This window comes from Mus musculus, chromosome 15 (genome assembly GCF_000001635.26).
Source record: "Mus musculus strain C57BL/6J chromosome 15, GRCm38.p6 C57BL/6J".
NCBI classification, from domain to species: domain Eukaryota; kingdom Metazoa; phylum Chordata; class Mammalia; order Rodentia; family Muridae; genus Mus; species Mus musculus.
The window spans coordinates 64,130,423-64,150,060 of NC_000081.6; the positions used below are offsets into that span (position 1 = coordinate 64,130,423).

The 19,638-nt window shown below is 45.3% G+C and overlaps 1 protein-coding gene across 21 annotated transcripts in view; it reads right to left on the reverse strand.

The window, feature by feature from the left end:
- Asap1 (ArfGAP with SH3 domain, ankyrin repeat and PH domain1) overlaps window positions 1–19,638 on the reverse strand; it is a 296,102-nt gene that overhangs the window by 43,583 nt on the left and 232,881 nt on the right. For all 21 annotated transcript variants that reach the window (NM_001276461.1, NM_001276467.1, NM_010026.3 and 18 more), the window contains 3 exons: window positions 19,184–19,253; window positions 7,532–7,619; window positions 5,384–5,432 (listed from right to left, as the gene is read on the reverse strand). In NM_001276461.1, the coding sequence (NP_001263390.1) occupies window positions 5,384–5,432; window positions 7,532–7,619; window positions 19,184–19,253 (207 nt within the window). The remainder of the gene's footprint in view (window positions 1–5,383; window positions 5,433–7,531; window positions 7,620–19,183; window positions 19,254–19,638) is intronic.

Here is a 19,638-nt window from a genome sequence, read left to right on the forward strand (position 1 = left end):
AGGTAAATTGGAGCTAAGAGATGGTTAGGGCTGTTTGAACACATATGACATCCTGGATTCAATCATTAGCCCATAAAACAATTAAAAGCAAATAAAATGGAAACAAAATAAAATAGTGAGAAGTGACAAGTGAGGGATGGCTGAAGTGAGCAGGTGACACACAGAGAGATGGCTGAGGAGGTGACACACAGAGAGATGGCTGAGGAGGTGACACACAGAGAGATGGCTGAGCAGGTGACACACAGAGAGATGGCTGAGCAGGTGACACACAGAGAGATGGCTAGAGTGGATGAGAGAGGACATGGTAACTGATACTCTGTGAATATACAGGTGCTTCCATTCCTATGTGAGCAGAGTGAAGAGGATTCATTTAAGGTATGAGCATATACGGATGGTAAGAAGCAGGGACAGGTGGAATGTGTTCAATAGAAGGCATCCGCTTTCTGGCAGTCTATAGCTGCAAGGACATTCAACAGTGAAGAGGAGGGGTATATTAATAGCAGCCATAAAGTTTATGCTTGTTAAAGGAGAGTGTAACTTGGAAGTATGACACGTAAAATGCAGCTGTGTTAAATATGAAAAGCCTCTATGGGCTCACATTTGAGCATTTGCTTTTAGATGGCACTGTTGTTGTGGGAGGCGGGGGAAGCATTGGGAACCAGACTTGGCCACAAGTGGGTCACTGGGGTCAGGCCTTGAAGGTGGCACCTCTTTTCTTCCCTCCCTCTCTCCTCTCTTCCTCCCTGCCTTTCTTTCCCCTTTGATCTGTAAGATGTAACCAGTTCCCACTACCACAAACAGATCCTTGCTGGTCATCGTGTCTTTTCTGCTATAACTGTTCTTCCTCGGATCCAGGACGTGAAGGAAGCCTCTACATAGTTTCTGTTGAGTATTTGTCAGTAATGGTGAGAGTAATATCACAGCAGTGGCTATGACTACACTGACACACAGTATGCACTGAACAAATCCTTTGTTTCCAAGGTATATGTAAAACCTGAAAGTCCAATAAGCATAAAATACACCAATTCAAATGGTTTGTGTGTGTGTTTGTGTTTTAATGTATGTGGTCATGCATGCTATGGCACATGTATGGAGGAAGTCAGAGGACAACTTGTACCTTCCAACATGTCTGTCCTAGAAGACTAGCACAGGTTGTCAGGCTTGGTGGCAGGTGCCTCGGCCACGGAACTATCTAGCTGGCTTCATTAGAGAATGTGTTTGATGGCATAGGAGAAATGTTCAGACTATATCTTGTGAAATAGAGGTGAAAAATGTTTTAAATAATATCAAATTTAAATATATGTATCAATTATGCATTTATGTTTTTTGGGAAAAAATTAAAAAGGAATTTTAACCAAAATGTGCTTGTCTTTTGAATGTTTTCCCCCCTTTATGGAGAAAACTCATGGGGGGGGGGGACATGCAATTTCCCAAAGATAAAATAAGCTTGTATTATTTTCACTAATGAGAGAAAAGCTTTCCAAAAACAAAACATAAAAACAAATCCATAGCCAAATCATTGCTTTTTTACCCCGAGAACAGACAGCTACGTTTGCTCTTTGAATAACACAGAGGTTCAGGCCTGAGCCTGTTGTTTGGATGAAATATTGGATGGCAGAATACGAAGCAAAGTACTACCCAGAAAACCTATGTAGTTAAATGCTGCAGCAAGAGATGTAAAAGCCAAACCAGGCTGCGGGTGATGTGTTTGCCAGGCACAAACTTGACTCTAGGTGGCGCTCACCTTCAGTTTATTTTGAGAAAGAACCTCAGAAATTTATTTCTATGACCACACAGAAAATGGATCACTCTTTGGTTGGTGGTTTAGTCCCTGGGAGCTCTGGGGGTACTGGCTAGTTCATATTGTTGTTCCTCCTATGGGACTGTAAACCCCTTCAGCTCCTTGGGTCCTTTCTCTGGCTCCTTCATTGGGGATCCTATGCTCAGTCCAATGGATGGCTGTGAGCATCCACCTCTGTATGTGTGAGGCACTGGTAGAGCCTCTCAGGAGACAGCTATGTCAGGCTCCTGTCAGCAAGCACTTGTTGGCATCCACAATAGTGTCTGGGTTTGGTGATTGTAAATGCGATGGATCCTCAGGAGAGTCAGTCGCTGGATGGTCATTTCTTCAGTTTCTACTTCACAACTTTGTCTCTGTAACTCCTTCCATGGGTGTTTTGTTCCTCCCTTCTAAGATGGATAGAAGTATCCACACTATGATCTTTCTTCTTCTTGAGTTTCATGTGATTTGTGAATTGTATCTAAACCACCAATCAAAGAGCACACATGGTGGGACTCATGACTCCAGCTGCACATGCAGCAGAGGATGGCCTAGTCGGACATCAATGGAAGGAGAGGCCCTTTGTCCTATGAAGGCTCTATGCCTTCATAGGACAAAGTGTGGAGGAATGCTAGGGCCAGAAAGCGGGAGTGGGTGGGTTAATGAGCAGGGGGAGGGGAGGGGATGAGGGAGGGTGTTTTTCGGAGGGGGAACCAGGAAAGGGGATAGCATTTGAAATGTAAATAAAAAAATGTCCAAGAAAGAAAGAAAGAGAGAGAGAGAGAGAGAGAGAGAGAGAGAGAGAGAGAGAAAGAGAAAGAGAAAGAGAAAGAAAGAAAAAGAAAATGGAACACTTGGGAAGCAAGTCTAGGAGTGAGTGGGACATCCAATACACTTTAAAATGTTAGCGTTTGTTCTGTTTACTGTTCTAACTTAGTCTCAAGTTAGAAACTAGAGATCACTTTTTTTTTAAAAAAATGTATGTGAGTACACTGTCCCTCTCTTCAGATGTGTATATATGTGTGTACAGGTACCCTAGGCTGGAGATGTCAGAACCCCTGAACCTGGAGTTCCAGGTGGTTTTGAGCCACCAATGTGCTTGGAATTGCACTGTAGTCTTCTGGAAGAGCAGTACGTACTCTTAACCGAAGAGTCATTTCTCTAGCACAATTCACAAAACTTGTTTCAGCAAGGTCAACGGCGGCACTTCATCATGAATCCTCACTAGATCTCACAGTGCGTGCAGGCTCAGTTTTGCTTTCTGTTTCTGTGTCAGGCCCTTTGACATCTGGATACCTAATGTGTATCAGTACCTCTTAGGTACTTGATTCATAGAGTTTTAAAAACAGACTCCTCCAAGAGCCTCTACCTTGGGGGTTACAACACCTTAAGGCTAGGTGTCAGAAAATTTTTGTGACTTACACAAGGTCTTGAGTTGGACTGACTTACAACAGCACAGTCTACATTTTCAGGGCACCCGCCATTATGCCAGGGGCTCAAGGCTTTTCCATAGGCTCATGATTTTTTTTTTAAAGTTTATCATAATAAGCAGGGAATGTATATCTTAAGGACAATTAATTCATTCTCAAAAGAAACTAATTCAAATCTGGTAGAATAGAATGGAATAGTTACCTCTCACAAGGGCTGAGAATATAGTGACCTTGAATGTATATTTATTTGATTTTGAGACAAGGTTTCACATGCCCTAGGCTGATCTCAAACTCACTGGGTAGCCAAGGATGGCTTTGAACTTCTGATTCTCCTGCTTCCACCCCACTCCGACCCCAGTGCTTACACCATGCTGGGGGTTGAACACAGGGTGTTGTGAATGCTACGCCAGCACTCTAACAAATGAGCTGCAATCCCATCCCACTGCAAGATGTCTTAGATGGAAGCTAGATCATCTGTCAGAAGAAACAGAGCCACTGACACTAGATCCAGGGCTCCAGACTTCAAATGTGCAACTGATGATACCTGCCCCTTCCTTGGTGAGGAGACATCTTTCTTTCATTTCACGGTTTTACACGAGGAAGGAAAGCCGGTGTTGCTATGTAAAGCTGGAGGTAATGAAGAGGGGAAGTGGCTGACTGGAGCCTGTTACTGTGAACGTCACACTCCACGGGCAGAAAACCCGTACCTCCCAGATGTGGATGAATCCTTTGTGTGGTCTAAGCTATGCAAGGCTTGTGCTTGAGACAGAAGAGAATGAGATCAAGTGGGTTCCTTCCTGGCTTCACCCAGATTTCTCATTTGTCTCCCACTTACTTCTTGGAGGACCGGGGAAGAGAGAAATTAGGAAAATGGAAGTGGTATTTCAAGGTAGTTGAAATGCAAAGTAGTATTCCTAAGACTGTGACTTGGGCACTGAATTTCCGGTGCACTTGCTCAGCATTAACAAGACACAAGGTACACTCAGCATAATGTGATGTCAGTAAGAATTAGCTCTCTACATGCTGAGTGGGGTGGGGGCATAGCTTTCCTGGCATCCTCATTTCTTGTTCCCAGTTACTCCAGTCACCCAGCTCAAGGCTCCCTCCGCTGGGAAGGCAGAGAACACCTTACCAGCTTCTTCAGCTCAGGCCAGGGTTACTGTTCTTAAGAAAGCCAGTCGGGTGCCCCAGCACATGGGTCTCTGCTCTGTCCCTGAGCTGTGAGCCAACACCAAGTCCTGTGTTCTGTCTCTGTCTGGTTCTCACTGCTTCCTCTAACTCTTGGCAGCTCGCTCGCCTTCCCTAGCTCCTCTGCTGTCCCATCTTGACTCACTTGTGGTCCATTTCTTGTTCTCTTTCAGAGTTCCTATCAGAGTCTGAGATCAGACAGAGTACAGTACTCAGGGAAACAGGAGTGGGAGGAGAAGTGAGTGAGGCAAACAGGCCTGAACAGAATTCTGGGGCTCCACGGAGTTAAGGAAGGAATTATTGATGGGCATTGAATTTTGGTCGTTCATGAAACTTGGTCTAAATTACTTGTGAGAAAGAAAAACGTAAGCCCTTCAAAAATGACTTAACTGGCTGTCTTTTCACCTATGGAAACAGCTGAGGATGCAATAAACTGCCGTTTGAACTCTAGGCCACCAGAGGGAGAAAGGAATGACCTGACTTCAGGCTGGCTGCAGTCCCTGTGGTATGTGATGCCCAACCTAGCTCTTCCCACTGCACATGGTTCCCTCTGACTACATCATGCTTGTCCAGCAAGAGGTCACAGCCAGGGTCTCCCTTAGAGCCAGCTTCGTCTGCTTCTCTCACAAGAACAGCCAAGCATCTCAGGCAGCTCCTGTGAACATCTCAAATGACTTAAAATTGTGACCAACACCAAGCAAGACACCTAAATACAAGGATGCACAATTATAAGGTGAGCACGGCTCAGTGATTGTTCTCAGAGAGCTTAGGGTCTCTAAATGCATGGATAGAAGCTACAGGCAGAGACAAGGGCCAACAATTGTAGGAGTACTGAGGCTAGGGCTGAATATCTCAGGTGGTCAGGACAGATGGAGAGAAGAGCCAAGTGTGAAAGCCCAGAGACAGGAAAGAAGTGACAAGCCACCAGGGTACTTAATAATGCTTTAATTTCAAACCACTGCACCGCCACTTTGAAAGTACTTACGCTATATAATCCTGCTCATCTTCTGCTTGAAAGTGATATGTTCGATTATCTAAAACACAAAATACAACATCTCAGAAAGGAGAGTAATGCAGTTTTAAAGTCTCTGCAAAACACAAACTCATATTATTTTTTTTTTTACTCCACTATGTATCAGCAGTGCAACAATTCACTTTATTATTTTCCTTGAGGACAAAGGACTAAAATAAAGGATCGCACATTCCATGCAGACAGTAGGCATTTTCCTTTGTTTGCTTGAGACAGTTTTGCTACGTATAGTACAAGCTGGTCTTGCACTAGCTCTTAACTCAGCCTCACTTTGGCTGTGACTGCAGGCAGGCACCATCAGCCCTGGATGATATGCCTCTTTGAAAGACCACTGAGAAAAAGCCAGGTCCTAGCTGACCCAGAGGAGTTTCAGGGGCAAACAGGCAGAAGTCAGTACTTCCTGTCCAGAAAGGACTGCCATTCCCTCTGGGATTCCAACTGCCTCGGGGAAGCAGCACTCTCGGCCTGAGTGGGCTGCTCTCCAGCTGAATCCGGCTCTGTGGAAGGCAGGTTTAACTTCTGCCTTCCAAAAAGGTCTAACATCGATACAGTGGACAGGATGTTCATGAGGGAAGCTCTTTTAAAAAATCCAGGACTGTACAAGTGCTTCAACATATTTAGCTGGCATGACACAGAACGTGTGACTGCTCCAGACAGGCACTCCCACTCAGTACCCTTTGAGACACTGTATACTTTAGAGAACCTATACACAAGTATAGCAGTACCCACCTTACTGCTGGCTGAGCTGGCCCAACTCACCCGGCCTTTTCTTTTGTAAAATGGGAAAGTGATGACCTTTTCTGAGAATTAGCAATACTGCACAAAATAGATCTGGCAGATTTCAGCACTCAATATAAGAGATGCCTATTCATAGCCAAATCATAAAGTAGATGCCATCAGTGATCAGAGTAGTCATAGGAACTCTGAATTGTACAGAGGTGCTGCAGGAGACTCAGCCTCCATCTGAAGAGCCTCACAAATGATTCCTCCTAAGAGAACTTCAAGGGCAGGACTGTGTACCTGTGCTTCTGTGCACATCATTTGGCTGCCAGTCTGCCATTCTGGGCTTTGGGTTTCTATCGTAGTATTTCAGGATAGTACAGAGTGGCTCTGGTCTATCCTATCTGTTTGGTTTTGAGGTGCTAGGGATGGAACTGGGCATGTGCCAAAGTGCTTTCCACAGAGTTATACAATCTTGAAGGAGGTCTTACTATCCTGAAGGAGTTTAGGAGTCCCCTCAGCTGCTGAGTTAAGTCAGTAAGTGCAGGCTAGCAAAACAGTACCTCCCACCACTTGCTGGACACAGAGAGCATGGGACACAGGTAGAGGCTTATTCCCTCACCAAGGAGAAAAGCAAAGTGCCACACAGTGATAGACTGAGGAATGTGGTGACAACAATTAAATGAGGTTCAAAACAACGGAACCAAGGGGGTTGATTGTTCCTTGAAGAGCCCGATTTTGCCAGGATGTAATGGACCAATCAGACATGTTGCAACACTGGTATACCTGCCTCCCTGTGTCTACACCAGTACTTCTTAACCAACGGGTGCAAGCTGGAATCTCCTACAACTTCAAAGTGTCTGGGTTTCACATCAAAACTTGTATCCTTACGATCAGTAAGTGACTTGGCGGCATAACTAAAAGCCGTGTCTGAAGGGATATTAGAATCAGTTCAATGCTCCTGAGTCAAGGTCTACTATGTAGTCCTGGCTGGCTTGGAACTTGATGCATAGTTCAAGCTCACCTTCACCTCACGAGATCCGCTTACCCCTGCGGAAAGGTGTGCAATAGACCCATCTGTCTATTCCCATTCTAAATACATCGCACAGGACACAGCTAAGGGAGACAGGAGATGGTGCAAACCCACAGATCCAGCCATATGAGAAGGGGAGGTAGGGTTGCTTGAGCTCAAGGTTAACTTAGGGGACAAAGTAAGATTCTGCCTCAAACAAGGAAGCAAACAAACAAAAGGATTCGCAGGACTCTCCCTGAACAAGCTGGGGTTAAATATGAGAAGCCCCACTGAAAACTCCTGGTGCTTAAATAGCCAGACCTGTAGGTGTCAGAACCACGGTGACCGATTGGCTTTGAAACAGGACTCACGTGATATCAGGTCAAAAGACTTCTTGTCCTCAGCATTCGGTTTCACTTGGCAGGTGAGGAGGTTTAACTTAGCAGGCTGCCTGTTGGACTGTAAGAGGGAAGCAGGTTACACATGCAGCAACCCCACCCAATGCCTGCTCTGTGACAAAGGGACGATACTAGCAGGGGAGAAAACAGACATCCACGTTCACGGCAACAAAAGACCAGACCTTTGGTTTCTCCCTCGCAGACAAGCTAGTAGGTAGTCGTGACAGACCCCAGTAGAAGTCTGACTTCAGTAAGGAGGGAAAAAAATTGGTTGTCCCCTTCGATGTTTCCTAACTGTACACAGGCATGCTGGAGGTCAACCAGAATGGAACCCAGACAGTTGGACATCCTCAGGCATATAAGTGATTGTTGTTGTTGTTGTTCTTCTTCTTTTTTAAGAAAAAAAGTTTTGTTCCTTTTTTATTTTTTCACATTTTTTAATTAGATATTTTCTTTATATACATTTCAAATTTCAAATGCTATCCTGAAAGTTCCCTATACCCTCCCCCTGCTCTGCTCCCTTACCCACCCACTCCCACTTCTTGGCTCTGGTATTCCCCTGTACTGGGGCATATAAAGTTTACAATACCTAGGGGCCTCTCTTCCCAGTGATGGCCAACTAGGCCATCTTCTGCTACATATGCAGCTAGAGACATGAGCTCTGGGGTTACTGGTTAGTTCATATTGTTGTTCCACCTATAGGGTTGCAGAACTCTTCAGCGCCTTGGATACTTTCTCTAGCTCCTCCATTGGGGGCCCTGTGATCCATCCAATAGCTGACTGTGAGCATCTACTTCTGTGTTTGCTAGGCCCCGGCATAGTCTCACAAGAGACAGCTATACCAGGGTCCCTTCATCAAAAACTTGCTGGCATATGCAATAGTGTCTGGGTTTGGTGGCTGATTATGGGATGGATCCCCAGGTAGGGTAGTCTCTGGATAGTCTATCCTTTTGCCTTAGCTCCAAACTTTATCTCTGTAACTCCTTTAATGGGTATTTTGTTTCCTATTCTAAGGAGGAATAAAGTATCCACACGTTGGTCTTCCCTCTTCTTGATTTTTTTGTGTTTTGCAAATTGTATCTTGGGTGTTCTATGTCCCTCAACAGAAGAATGGATACAGAAAATGTGGTACATTTACACAATGGAGCACTACTGAGCTATTAAAAACAACGAATTTATGAAATTCTTGGACAAATGGATGTATCTGGAGGTTATCATCCTTAGTGAGGTAACCCAATCACAAAAGAAGTCGTTAGATATGCGCTCACTGAGAAGTGGATAACTGGTACTTCGAGGCCCGTGTCTTACCGTGAAAGGCACTGGCTTGTATTTTCACTCATTAATGCAGGACGACCCCCGCAAGAGCTACCTCACTGCTGACATCCTAGGCATTTGTGACTAACTCATAGTAATATAAAAATTATTTAGCCTCAAAGTTTAAGGATAATTACCACTGGCCAGGCACTGTGTAATGCGCCCTAATATCTGACAAGAGCAAACGCATGGTGGGATTTATATGACTTACTAGTAAATACGCAGTCTCACGTTTAAAATAGACCCTACCAACATCTACAAAGTAACTTAGGGGTGCAGCAAGCAATCATTCGGGCCTCCTGCCTGCACTTGCCTAGGTCCCACACTCCTTACACATAAACTACAGAAAAGAACGGTCAAGGCTGTCTGAGCTCAGCTGTTTGAGCTCAAGAAATCTGTGCAACTTCCTGGTCAGACCTGCATGCCTACTTCAGATGACAGTCTTGACCTCAAGAAAGACCCAGTTGCCACTCAGGAACTTCACGTTTTAAGGACACGGAGGGGACAGAGAGGATACACAGCAAACCACTCTGAGGTCTAAGCATCAGGAATGGTGCTGAGCAAGAAGTTTCAACACATACTACATCTCCCCTAAGCAGCAGGCCCTAGAAAACAAACAGTTCCCCGTGTGTGCTCAGCATTGTGGAGACCCCTCCAGAGAACGTCGCCCTCAGGCCAAAACTAGCTGCTTCACAGCGCCCTCAGGCCAAAACTAGCTGCTTCACAGGACGGAGTATGGGGAGCAGAGGCAAAGGCACTGGGCGTTCACAGTCACTGCATCCACCTTTGACTCACAACTGGAGACAGTACTGAGAGTTGTAGCTAGGAGGAGGAGGTGGTCCCTGTGCTGCAGGATCACCAGCTGAACCCAGACCGGGAGGGGAGGCAGGAGGCGTGAGCCTGTGAGTGTTTCTCACACAGATCTGAGTTTGGCTTGCTGACTGCCTACAAACTGGGCCCCATCTGTTGTGGATCCTCCATCTCATTTTTCTGGAGGTTGACAGTGTTACCCATTTCCTTTCTGATTGACTGTGGCACATGACCGCCTGCTAAGACTGGAAAGGAAGGAAGGGACTTTGTCTAATGGTGAGCCTTTGAATATTATGTTCTGTTTGGAATCTGGATTTGAGGAAGGCTGTACAATGCTTAGGGGAATCAGGAGATGATTAAAGAGGTGGGAAAAGGAAACTGTTAAGACGGGATAAAGGCACCAATCACAGTTCAGAGAAAGAAGAGTGGGTGTGACCTTACCAGTGTCTAAAAGCACATACATAAACATTGTCACTGCGAAGGCTGGGCAGCTGTTTTCCATATGTACCAATGGGAAAAAAAATGCACTCAAACCATGTAAGATTTGAGCCAGACATATGGAAGAACTTCCCAAGCTTAAATTGATTAGGTATAATAAGAGGTTTCAGGATTTCTTAAAAAAAAATCTTTTAAACCAATGTTTAGGATCCTTCAGTAGAGAAATCTGGTTTTGAAAGTTTAAGAAACATTTGACAATATTCATATTAAACATGGCAGAAAGCTAACATAATTTCTTCATTCCAAATCTGATATTCCTAGGTGCTTCTTAATGCCAGAAACACCCAGTAATAGATGCAAAATCTTAAAGAACCAGTGAATTCAGTATTAGCTGCGCATAGACAAGTCAGCCAGCGTCCTCTCTTCTCATTGCTAAGTACTCACTGGCTTCAAAGTATCTGCTGGACAGCTTCACATAAGGGCTGAACCCGTTTACTCCACTAGCAATAATACTTGGGTGATATTTATCCTACAGAATGGTCAGGCTGCGGCGTCAACACGAACCTCAAGTGACAGGGACACATCCTGCCTATACCACACATATTCTCCCCCAGGCTGAACTGCAATAGGTGTAGCAAACAAAGCAGCTGCTACCCAATGCTGAGCAGAGGGACATGAGAAAAAGGCTTAGGGACGGACGGGCCTGGGGAATGTTCTACTCAAGTCCGAAGAGCTTTAGCAGAAGCACAGAAATTAGCAATAATGGTAATTCTAGCTGTTTGTTTAAGTTACGAAATTTCAAAACCACTCTTGACATTTAGACTAAATTATAGGTATATTGATGAAAGACGACAATCTTTCCACAGATTAAAATGAGAGCAAAACTAAACAACTTGGCCCAGCTGCATCGTGGTGGGGCAGTCCAGGAAGTAAAGTATGTATATACTGTCCCCTTCCCACTCGAACCCCTCCACATCTTTCTTTCCGGTGTCTAGAGGCCGTGGTTCCTGAGCCAGCAGCCTTCCTCTCACACAAGCCGCCCATCTCTATGGCTGTTTTCCTTTCAAACAATGGTGTGCTTCGTGCTTACTAAACTATGCCATGTATACAGCAAGCACTCAAATATCAATCAAAGTCCTACCTTCCAAGAACACAGTAAATACTTCCTGTACATTCGAAGAAATGCTTTTAGTTTCCTTTACTAGACAACATGAGGGAGAGAGATGCTAATGACCTTCCCCAGCATGCTGAGTAAGCCAGTGGCTGAGGGGACCAGAGCCCCCACTCTTCCCTACACCACCGTGCAGGCCAGCAGGGAAAGGCAGAAATAGCGGCAGCCCTCAGGGAGTGGCTGCGTATCTGATTCCCACCCAAATTCCTAAGTCAGCTGGATGAAGAGACATTTCAGAAGGTGAAATAGTTTCTCATTCATTTGGTTACTAAAGGTTCTTCCACGTCTTTAAGTGCTCGTGAAAAGCACCGCTGTCACCAGCTCTAGGAAAAGCTGATTATCTGAGAGCCCGTCTGCCGGCTGTTCAGGAGTGTTGGGTCTGAGGCTTGAGGCGTATACCGAGGACTCAGATGAAGTGAGCCATGTCTTGCAGTGAAGTCCCTAGCAAAGCAGAGAGTGAACAGGCTAGATGAGCTGGGGAGCGTGAAGAGCGGCAGGTGCAGAAGGAGCAGCGGCCATGCAGGGCTTCACCCAAGTGGCTGGTGGAAGCTGAGAGTGACACAGCTGACCACGAATGAGTGTCTGAGTTAAGGTGTGGCAGAGGCTGGAGACTCGAGAGGTCAACATTCAAAAGTAAGCTTTCCACCGAGGTCCTGGATGACAGGTGGGGGGCAGGGCTGATGCTCCTGAGGGGCCTCTCAGGAGGGACTTCATTCAGGAATGCCTGCGCCATACCTAGCTGTACAGCTGTCAGAAATGAAGATTTTACAGCTCGGTGCTCCTAAACGCCCAGGTGTGGCCTTGTGCCGACTCACCTCTCATTAAAATAACACAAACTCACGGAGGAGAAGCTGAGACACTGCGTGGGAGGAACGTCACCTGGTTAATCACCGTTTTATAACCTCTGCTATTACTTTGATTTTAACAGGATTTCTCTGTGGAGCATGCTTTTTATTCTTCAACAAGCACTGGCTCAACTTGTATATACTGCTCTTAAAAACTGCTTTTCAGCTGACACTATACTCATCTAAGGGCAAACACAGTCAAGTTTCTGATAAGAAACATTTTAATTAAGGAACCCCTGGGTCCGTTCTATGAAACAGAGGGGGCATGGCTGCCTCTGCCTGACAAGTCACTGGGCCATGAACATCAGTCTGCATGCAGACCAGCACTGCCAATCAACTCCATCAGGCTTTGCCTCCATAAAACAAAGAGGCCCCACTCATTGGTCCTGTGGCCCGTGATTCCCTTTGTGACAGGGCTGCAGAGTTGCTGGCACAGTCCTACTTCTCTGTCAGTAGGACACAGCTGCAGGAATTGTGTTCAGAAAGGAAATTGCAACCCCAATCGTCCCGCTGAACCGCTCTGCATCACAAACAAGACGAGGATATCGTTAATTACTTTGGATATAAGCCTGACCCTAACCAGGCTGAGGTAAAAAAATAAACCTCTTTGTACTTCTGAGGCCGGTGCCTGGAAACAGAGATGGCCAGCCCTTTAGTCCCTTCAGGAGTCCCACTCAGGATTAGATGCCTAGTGTCTCCCGGGGAACCTGAGTACTTGACATGTGCTCAATAACTGCCACAAGCCCCTGGCAAGAAAGAAGGCCATGCTGTTAAAAGCCCTTGTTGCTCTTGCAGAGGACCTGGGTTTAGTTCCCAGGTCACAACCATCTGTAACCCCAGTTCAAGGAGATCCAAAACCCATTTTTGTTCTCCATGGGTTCCAGGTACATGTGGTATACAAGCACACACACAGGCAAAATACTAATAAACATAAACAGAAAATAGATAAGTTTTAAAAAGAGAGAGAAGGGATGTCAAAGTGTAGCATGGTGGAAGGTACTGCCTTGTGCTGGAGGAGACCTGGAACCCGTTCAAGTGGATGAGAAATCAATAGAAATAGAAAAGTAAAGCACTACAGGGTCAAGAAAATGCAGCAGGCAGTGACTTTGAGGACTGTCTCTTTTTGTTATCTAGGAGTCTTAAACAGTGACAATGCTCCAAGAATCGTCCTTAAAAAATGCAAACTCTCCATACCAGCTTCTCGAAGCTCCCTCAACAGGGTGTCTAGGCTGGGGATTTTGGACTGAGCTCTCTGCTGTCGAAATGGCTGTTCACTTAGCTGTAGCATGGTGTGCTCAGCTCTGACTAGGAGGAGGGAGTGGTCCCTTCATTTTCTATCACAGTATCCTGCTAGTTTCTTCTACAGTACCTTTCCTAGGTTTACTCTAAGCTCCAAGAGTGCAGGGGCCACCCTTTTAATCACTGCATTTAGTCCCTATCCCAGTGCTGGGCTCAGGAAAAAAAATCAACAAAACACTTTAATGAGGAAATTATGTACCTGAGAAACTAAGGCTTCCAAAGATGAAATAACTCATCAAAGTTTTATAGCTTGTTCAGGGTTTAGCCCAAGTTTAACAGGTAGCAGCCCAAGTTTGTCCTCCTGGAATTTACAGTGCTACTTTCTGATTTGTTGGAAGAAAGAAAAACAAATCTCTCCTCCCAAGGACAATGTGCATATGTGAAAGCATAGGAGAGTCCCCAAGAGGCTAAGAAAAAAAAAATGCCACAAAGGCCAGCCACAGAGGCAAGGTGTTAAATGCAGCACACTGAAGGCATCAATCATCTTGCAGGTGCATCTTGCTTCTTCTATGTGTTGCCAGTGCATGTGGTAAAGCCAGCCCTGGCTGGAGAATGTTGTCTTGAGAGCTCTGGACAGGCCTGAAAGACAAGAGCTCTTGGGAACTGTCTACTGATGCAGAAAGATCAAGGACAAAGAGATCGACACCCAATTCTTCCTCTAGCCAAGTGTCCCGGGAATAGACAGAACTAACTCCCAACTCCCACCAGGTAGAAATTTAAATTCTAATGGTAAAAAACTATGCCTCAAAGTGACTTTGTAAAGTATGCCTAGACGTAAAGGGAGAGCGATACTGAAGGATTTTGATAAACTCAGTCAACACCTTGGAGGCAGCAACACATCAGGCAGATAATGGTGTACTGACAACAGCAGCTGACATGTACTGAGCGCTAGCTCTGCCCCACATCCTGTCCTAATTGCTCATAATCAATGAACCCACTTAATCTTTACGACCACCAATGAATCAGGCACTACTAATGGCTCCAATTTCTACAGCCAGTTGTCACTAGAGATCTTGTGTCAGAGAGGGGATTTTCTCAGAAGGTCCAGCTCCATGGATGCAGACGGTGCAGTCCCATCTCAGCTCACAGAGATAACAACCACCAAACTAAGGAGTGCTTCCTGCCATCCAGCATGCTACCGGGCGTGCTACAGGAGAAGATGGGCGAAGAAGCTCAACCACAGCGAGGCTCAAGCTCACTTAGTTTGCAGCTGGATTCACAGTGCTGCACTCTGGTTGCTAGCAGAACTTGTGGGCCTCCTGCATTGTGTTCTAGCAAGAAGTAACACCTCTACACCAAGCCATACTCGTAATATTTCTCAGCTGCAAACAGAGAGCCTCCTAGCACTGGACACACATCACCTTCAGCCTTCCAGTTTAGCAAGAGTCCTGACTTTTCTGGTAACTTTAGGGCTGTCTAAAGATAAAGGTGAATATCAACTTAATAGCTGTTTCAGTGCTAATCATAAGGGAATCTGAAGGCATTTAAAAACATAAAATATTATGTGGGCAATCTTCAGATTCAAATAGACCTTCCTAAACCCTCCACCGGCCCCTCTTCCTAGAAGATCTCAGTGTACTCCCCATCTTGACACTATGGTGATCCAATGATGAGGGACAGTGCTTCACCCCAGGGATGCTCTATGTATGACAAAAAGAGCAGAACTAGGAGCTTGAGCGCTGCAAACTGCATGGAGTATAGGCTGAGGCTAAGCCACAAAATGTAGTTTAATTTAAAAACATCCATTGAAGCAAATTCAGTAAGACACACATGTGATCCCAGCTCTTACAAGTGAGTCAGCATTATGTACCCGAGGTCAGCATGGGCTATACAACAAGGCTGTCCCACAAAGGAAAAAAGATGCAATCACCGAGCACTGACTATATTTACTGAGCCCAGCACAGTGCTAGCTGCTGGCACTCCAAAGATAAACAAACGTGGCTCCTTCTTGCTTCTCACCACCTGCCCTGTGAGAACTGAAGACAGCAACCCCTGTCCTGAGGGTGTCTTGAGGACCAAGTGAGGCTATACTCTAGAGGTTCCAGTTGTTCTGTGAACCCACACGTGAGTAGGGGCATTGTCTGTGTCCCTCACCTTGGCAGGACCCCTGACAATTGTCTACTGAGGACACTACTGGCTTTGATTTTCATCCAAATTCTATGTGCCCAGCAGCGTGTTTCTGTGGGGGCAGGGCTGTGATGTAGTTGCCAGCAGAAATGTCTGGACTAGAGAGAGAACAGTGGGTAACAGTAACAACTTGATGGGAGGGGATCAGAGCCAGGGAAGGGACTCATTTTCTCCTTCACCCAAGCTCTATGTCAGTAGACTTCAGTAATGCCATCCAAAGAGGCAACAGTAACAGCTGTAAGCTGTTAACCTCACACGTGCCGCCCCCCCCCCCATCTCTTTTAATCCTCAGGAGATTTTTGAGCTGAACACTTTTTTCAAGGTCACAGAGTGAACAGCAAACTGGGATTCAGACGCCAATCTGACAGATGCCACTGTCTATTAGCCACCAAACAGTGTGGCCCATGTGTTATTTGTTGTTAATTAGAATACACAGAAAACAGTTGGCTTGGCCACAGTAATGTCTTTTGGCAGGAAACAGAAAGAGAAGGGGAGAGAACTGAGTTTTCATCTTTAGCAAATTGATCAAGGTCAAATAACCAAGGAAACAGCACAACGATGCCCTCATCACCCATATGGTGTCCTACCAGAAAGCCTTGTACAGCAGCAAAATAGAGCATGGGAAAGCCATCGTGTAACTGGTCAACTGTCTCCTGGGGATGACAGGAAGCGCTCTCCTGTAGAAGGTACTAGAGTACACGGCATCAGCCTTTCACAAATAGTCAGAAACACACTCTAGTATACACGTGATGGATTAGGGGTGTGTCCAAATGATCTCACGTTCTACCTCTGTAACTGGAGTGTCCAGGTCTACACTTGGAGAATGGTGGAATGAAGACTGAATAAGCAAATAGAAGCAAGATAGCATATTGACTACATTCCTTGTTTCTGTGACAAAATACTCCATTCAAGGGAACTTAGGGTAAGAAGGTTTTCCTTTGGCTCCTGAGTTAAGGAGAAACAGTCCTTGTGGCAGGGAAACACGGCAGTAGGAATGCGGGACAGCCAGTCCCATTATAACCGCAGTGATGAACAGAGAGATGAATGCCGGCTCACCGGACTTCATTTCCTTCTTTTCCATCATTCTGGGACCTCCTGCCTCTATGCAGGTGCAACCCATGCTTAGGGTGGGCATTTCTTTCTCAGTTAAACCTCTCTATGAATAATACCCTTACAGATACAAGGGCAGAGGTGTGTCTTCTCAGCAATTCTAAATCCAGTCATGTTGACAATGAAGTTTAATCATTACAGACAGTCACAAAGAAACTAGTAACTTGTCCAAGCAGGTGAGAAGGACTTCAGGCATCTCATGGGTGGGCTGGTCACAACTGTCATGACAGTTAGCAAGGTTGTCTGAAGGGAACCCTCAGGTAAAACACACAATTCTGCAGGGATAAGGGACAGAGATGATGTAACTACTCCAATTTCATAAAGAAGAGCAGTCTTTAGGATGCATGTGATATTCTTCTTCTTCTTTTTTTTTTTTTTTTAAGACAGGGTTTTCTCTGTGTAGTCCTGGCTGTCCTCGAACTCACTTTGTAGACCAGGCTGGCCTCGAACTCAGAAATCCGCCTGCCTCTGCCTCCCCGAGTGCTGGGATTAAAGGCGTGCACCACCACGTCCAGCTTGCAGGTGATATTCTTAAGGAGTGTGCTAGGAACCTTTAGTAAGGCAAGGACCAGTGCCCAGGGTCAAGACTCAGAAAGACAGTAGGTTCTGCAGAGTGAGCCAAGCGGGCAAAGTGGATCAAAGTCCCAAAGACCTGCATTTGTTTTCCCATTTTTGCCAGGTAACAGCCAAGTCATGGCCTTCCTGGTGCTTTGGTTTCTTCATCTATGAAATTAAACTCAGGATGCCATGGGCTATCAGGTGATTGAGTGAAATAGATTTTATGGAAGAGCAGTACTTCTTTTTAGTACTTCTTCTCAACTGAAATGGACTAGTAATCTAATGTACACCTACCCCCCCCCCCATCTATAACTAGCAATGGAATGCACACCCACTGCTCATTTTATGAAGTCTATTTGCAGCTGACTTAGCTTGTCAAGAACATCATTTAACCCAGGAGTATTGAACTTTAACTCAATTTTTTTCCCCTCTAAGTAGAGGTCACTGGGTTAAGTTGCACATGTTTTTAAAAAACAAAACAAAACAAAACCAAACCTCTTGGTATCCATTCTTCAGTTCAGGGGCATCTAGATTGTTTCCAGGTTCTGGCTATTAGAAATAAAGCTGCTATGAGGATAGTTGAGAAAGTGTGCCTGTGGTATAGTGGGTGTACCTCTTGGGTATATGACCAGGAGTACTATAGCTGGGTCTTGAGGTAGAACTACTCCCAATCTTCTGAGAAACTGCTAAATTGATTTCCAGAGCAGTTGTATAAGTTTGCGATCCCACCGGCAGTGGAGGAGTGTTCCCTTTGCTCTATAGCCTCACCAGCAGGTGCTCCCACTTGCAATTTTTGATCTTAGCCATTCTGATTGGTATAAGGTGGAATCTCACAGTCATTTCTAACTGCATTTCCCTGATGACTAAGCACACTGAACATCTTTTTTAGGTGCTTCTCAGCCATTTGAGATTCCTCTGTTGAGAATTCTGTTGAGCTCTGTATGCCATTTTTTAATTGGGTTATTTGGGTTGCTGGTGTCTAACTTCTTGAGTTCTTTATATATTTTGGATATTAGCCCTTTGTCAGATGTAGGGTTGGTGAAGATCTTTTCCCGATCTATAGGCTGTCAGTTTGTCCCAATGACAGTATATACTTTGTAATTTTCACTCCTCTGTGATACATCTCCCATTATGGCCTTTATCCTCCTTGAAAATTTAAAGATTATTTTTAAGTGTAAAAATGCCAAATCAGAAAGGCCCTGCTTTACTAATACACTCTAACAACATGACTGAAGATTTTACATGCAATGTTTTGTTTCCTATATTACTTTTTCAAGCAAAGAAAGTCCTCTACTATCTTTATAGTTCACAGGCTTTTCAGGGTAACAATTAATTCTCTTTCTCCCAAAGCCTTAGGATTCAAGCCCTACCTGACTTAGGGTGAAAGGGCAAACAAAACCAAAACCAACCAACCAAACTAACAAAGCTCCCTCTCTAGCCCCCGAACATGTCAGTCAGGTAGGCCAGCACGGGACAAGTACCCCAGTAACTGGGAAGGACCATCCTGAATGATATGGCTCCAATTCACAAAACACAGGAATCTAATCTGTGCTGCCTAATTTTATGTCAACTTGTACAAGCTAGAGTCAGGAGCTCCAGTTGTGAAAATGGCTGCATAAGATCAATGGGAGAAGTGCCAGCCCATTGTTGGTGTGGCCTCTCCGAGGCACCATGGTGGTCCTGGTTTCTATGAGAAAGCAGGCTGGTCAAGCCATGAAGAGTAAGCCTGTAAGCAGCACCCCTCTCCATGTGCTCCGCATCAGCTCCTGCCTCCAGGCTCCTGCCCTGACTTCCTCGGACAATGAACTGTGATGTGACATCATCAGCAAAACTAATCTTAAGTAGGACATTGTCAAAAGTTCATGCTGGTTACAGCAGCTCCTCTGCCCTCGAGCTGAGGAGGCGAGGGAAGAAAGCACGAGGACAGGGAAGCAAAGCCTGGCGGTCACTTACAGTTGCGTGGGAGATGGTCAGGATCCCGTTCTTGACCGCACACTTCCGTCTCTGCCACACTTTCCGGATCCTAGGGAGCAAGTCAGACAGAACTCGGTATTGTACAGGACTCATGGGAGGTGTGCAATCATGTGGCGGGAGGCAAAACAGTAATTATGAAAAGCTATCCCAGAAAAAACCAGCTTCCTTCCCCAAACTACACAAAGCAGAGCATCCTGGATGTCTGTTATTATGCCAGGTAGAAAGAAGTTCAGATAGGCAGGCATGGAAAGAGAAGCTCACAGCAGAACTGTTTTGGACAGTGAAAATGGAAAAGAGAAAGACTCTAGTAGCAGAAAAATACTTTTATTATAGTTCCCACACAGAAGTTCCCTTCTTTGGGATGGGGATGCAGAACTGCACAGGGGATAGTACAAATGAGAATTTTTAGCCACATCTCTGACACTTTCCTAAAA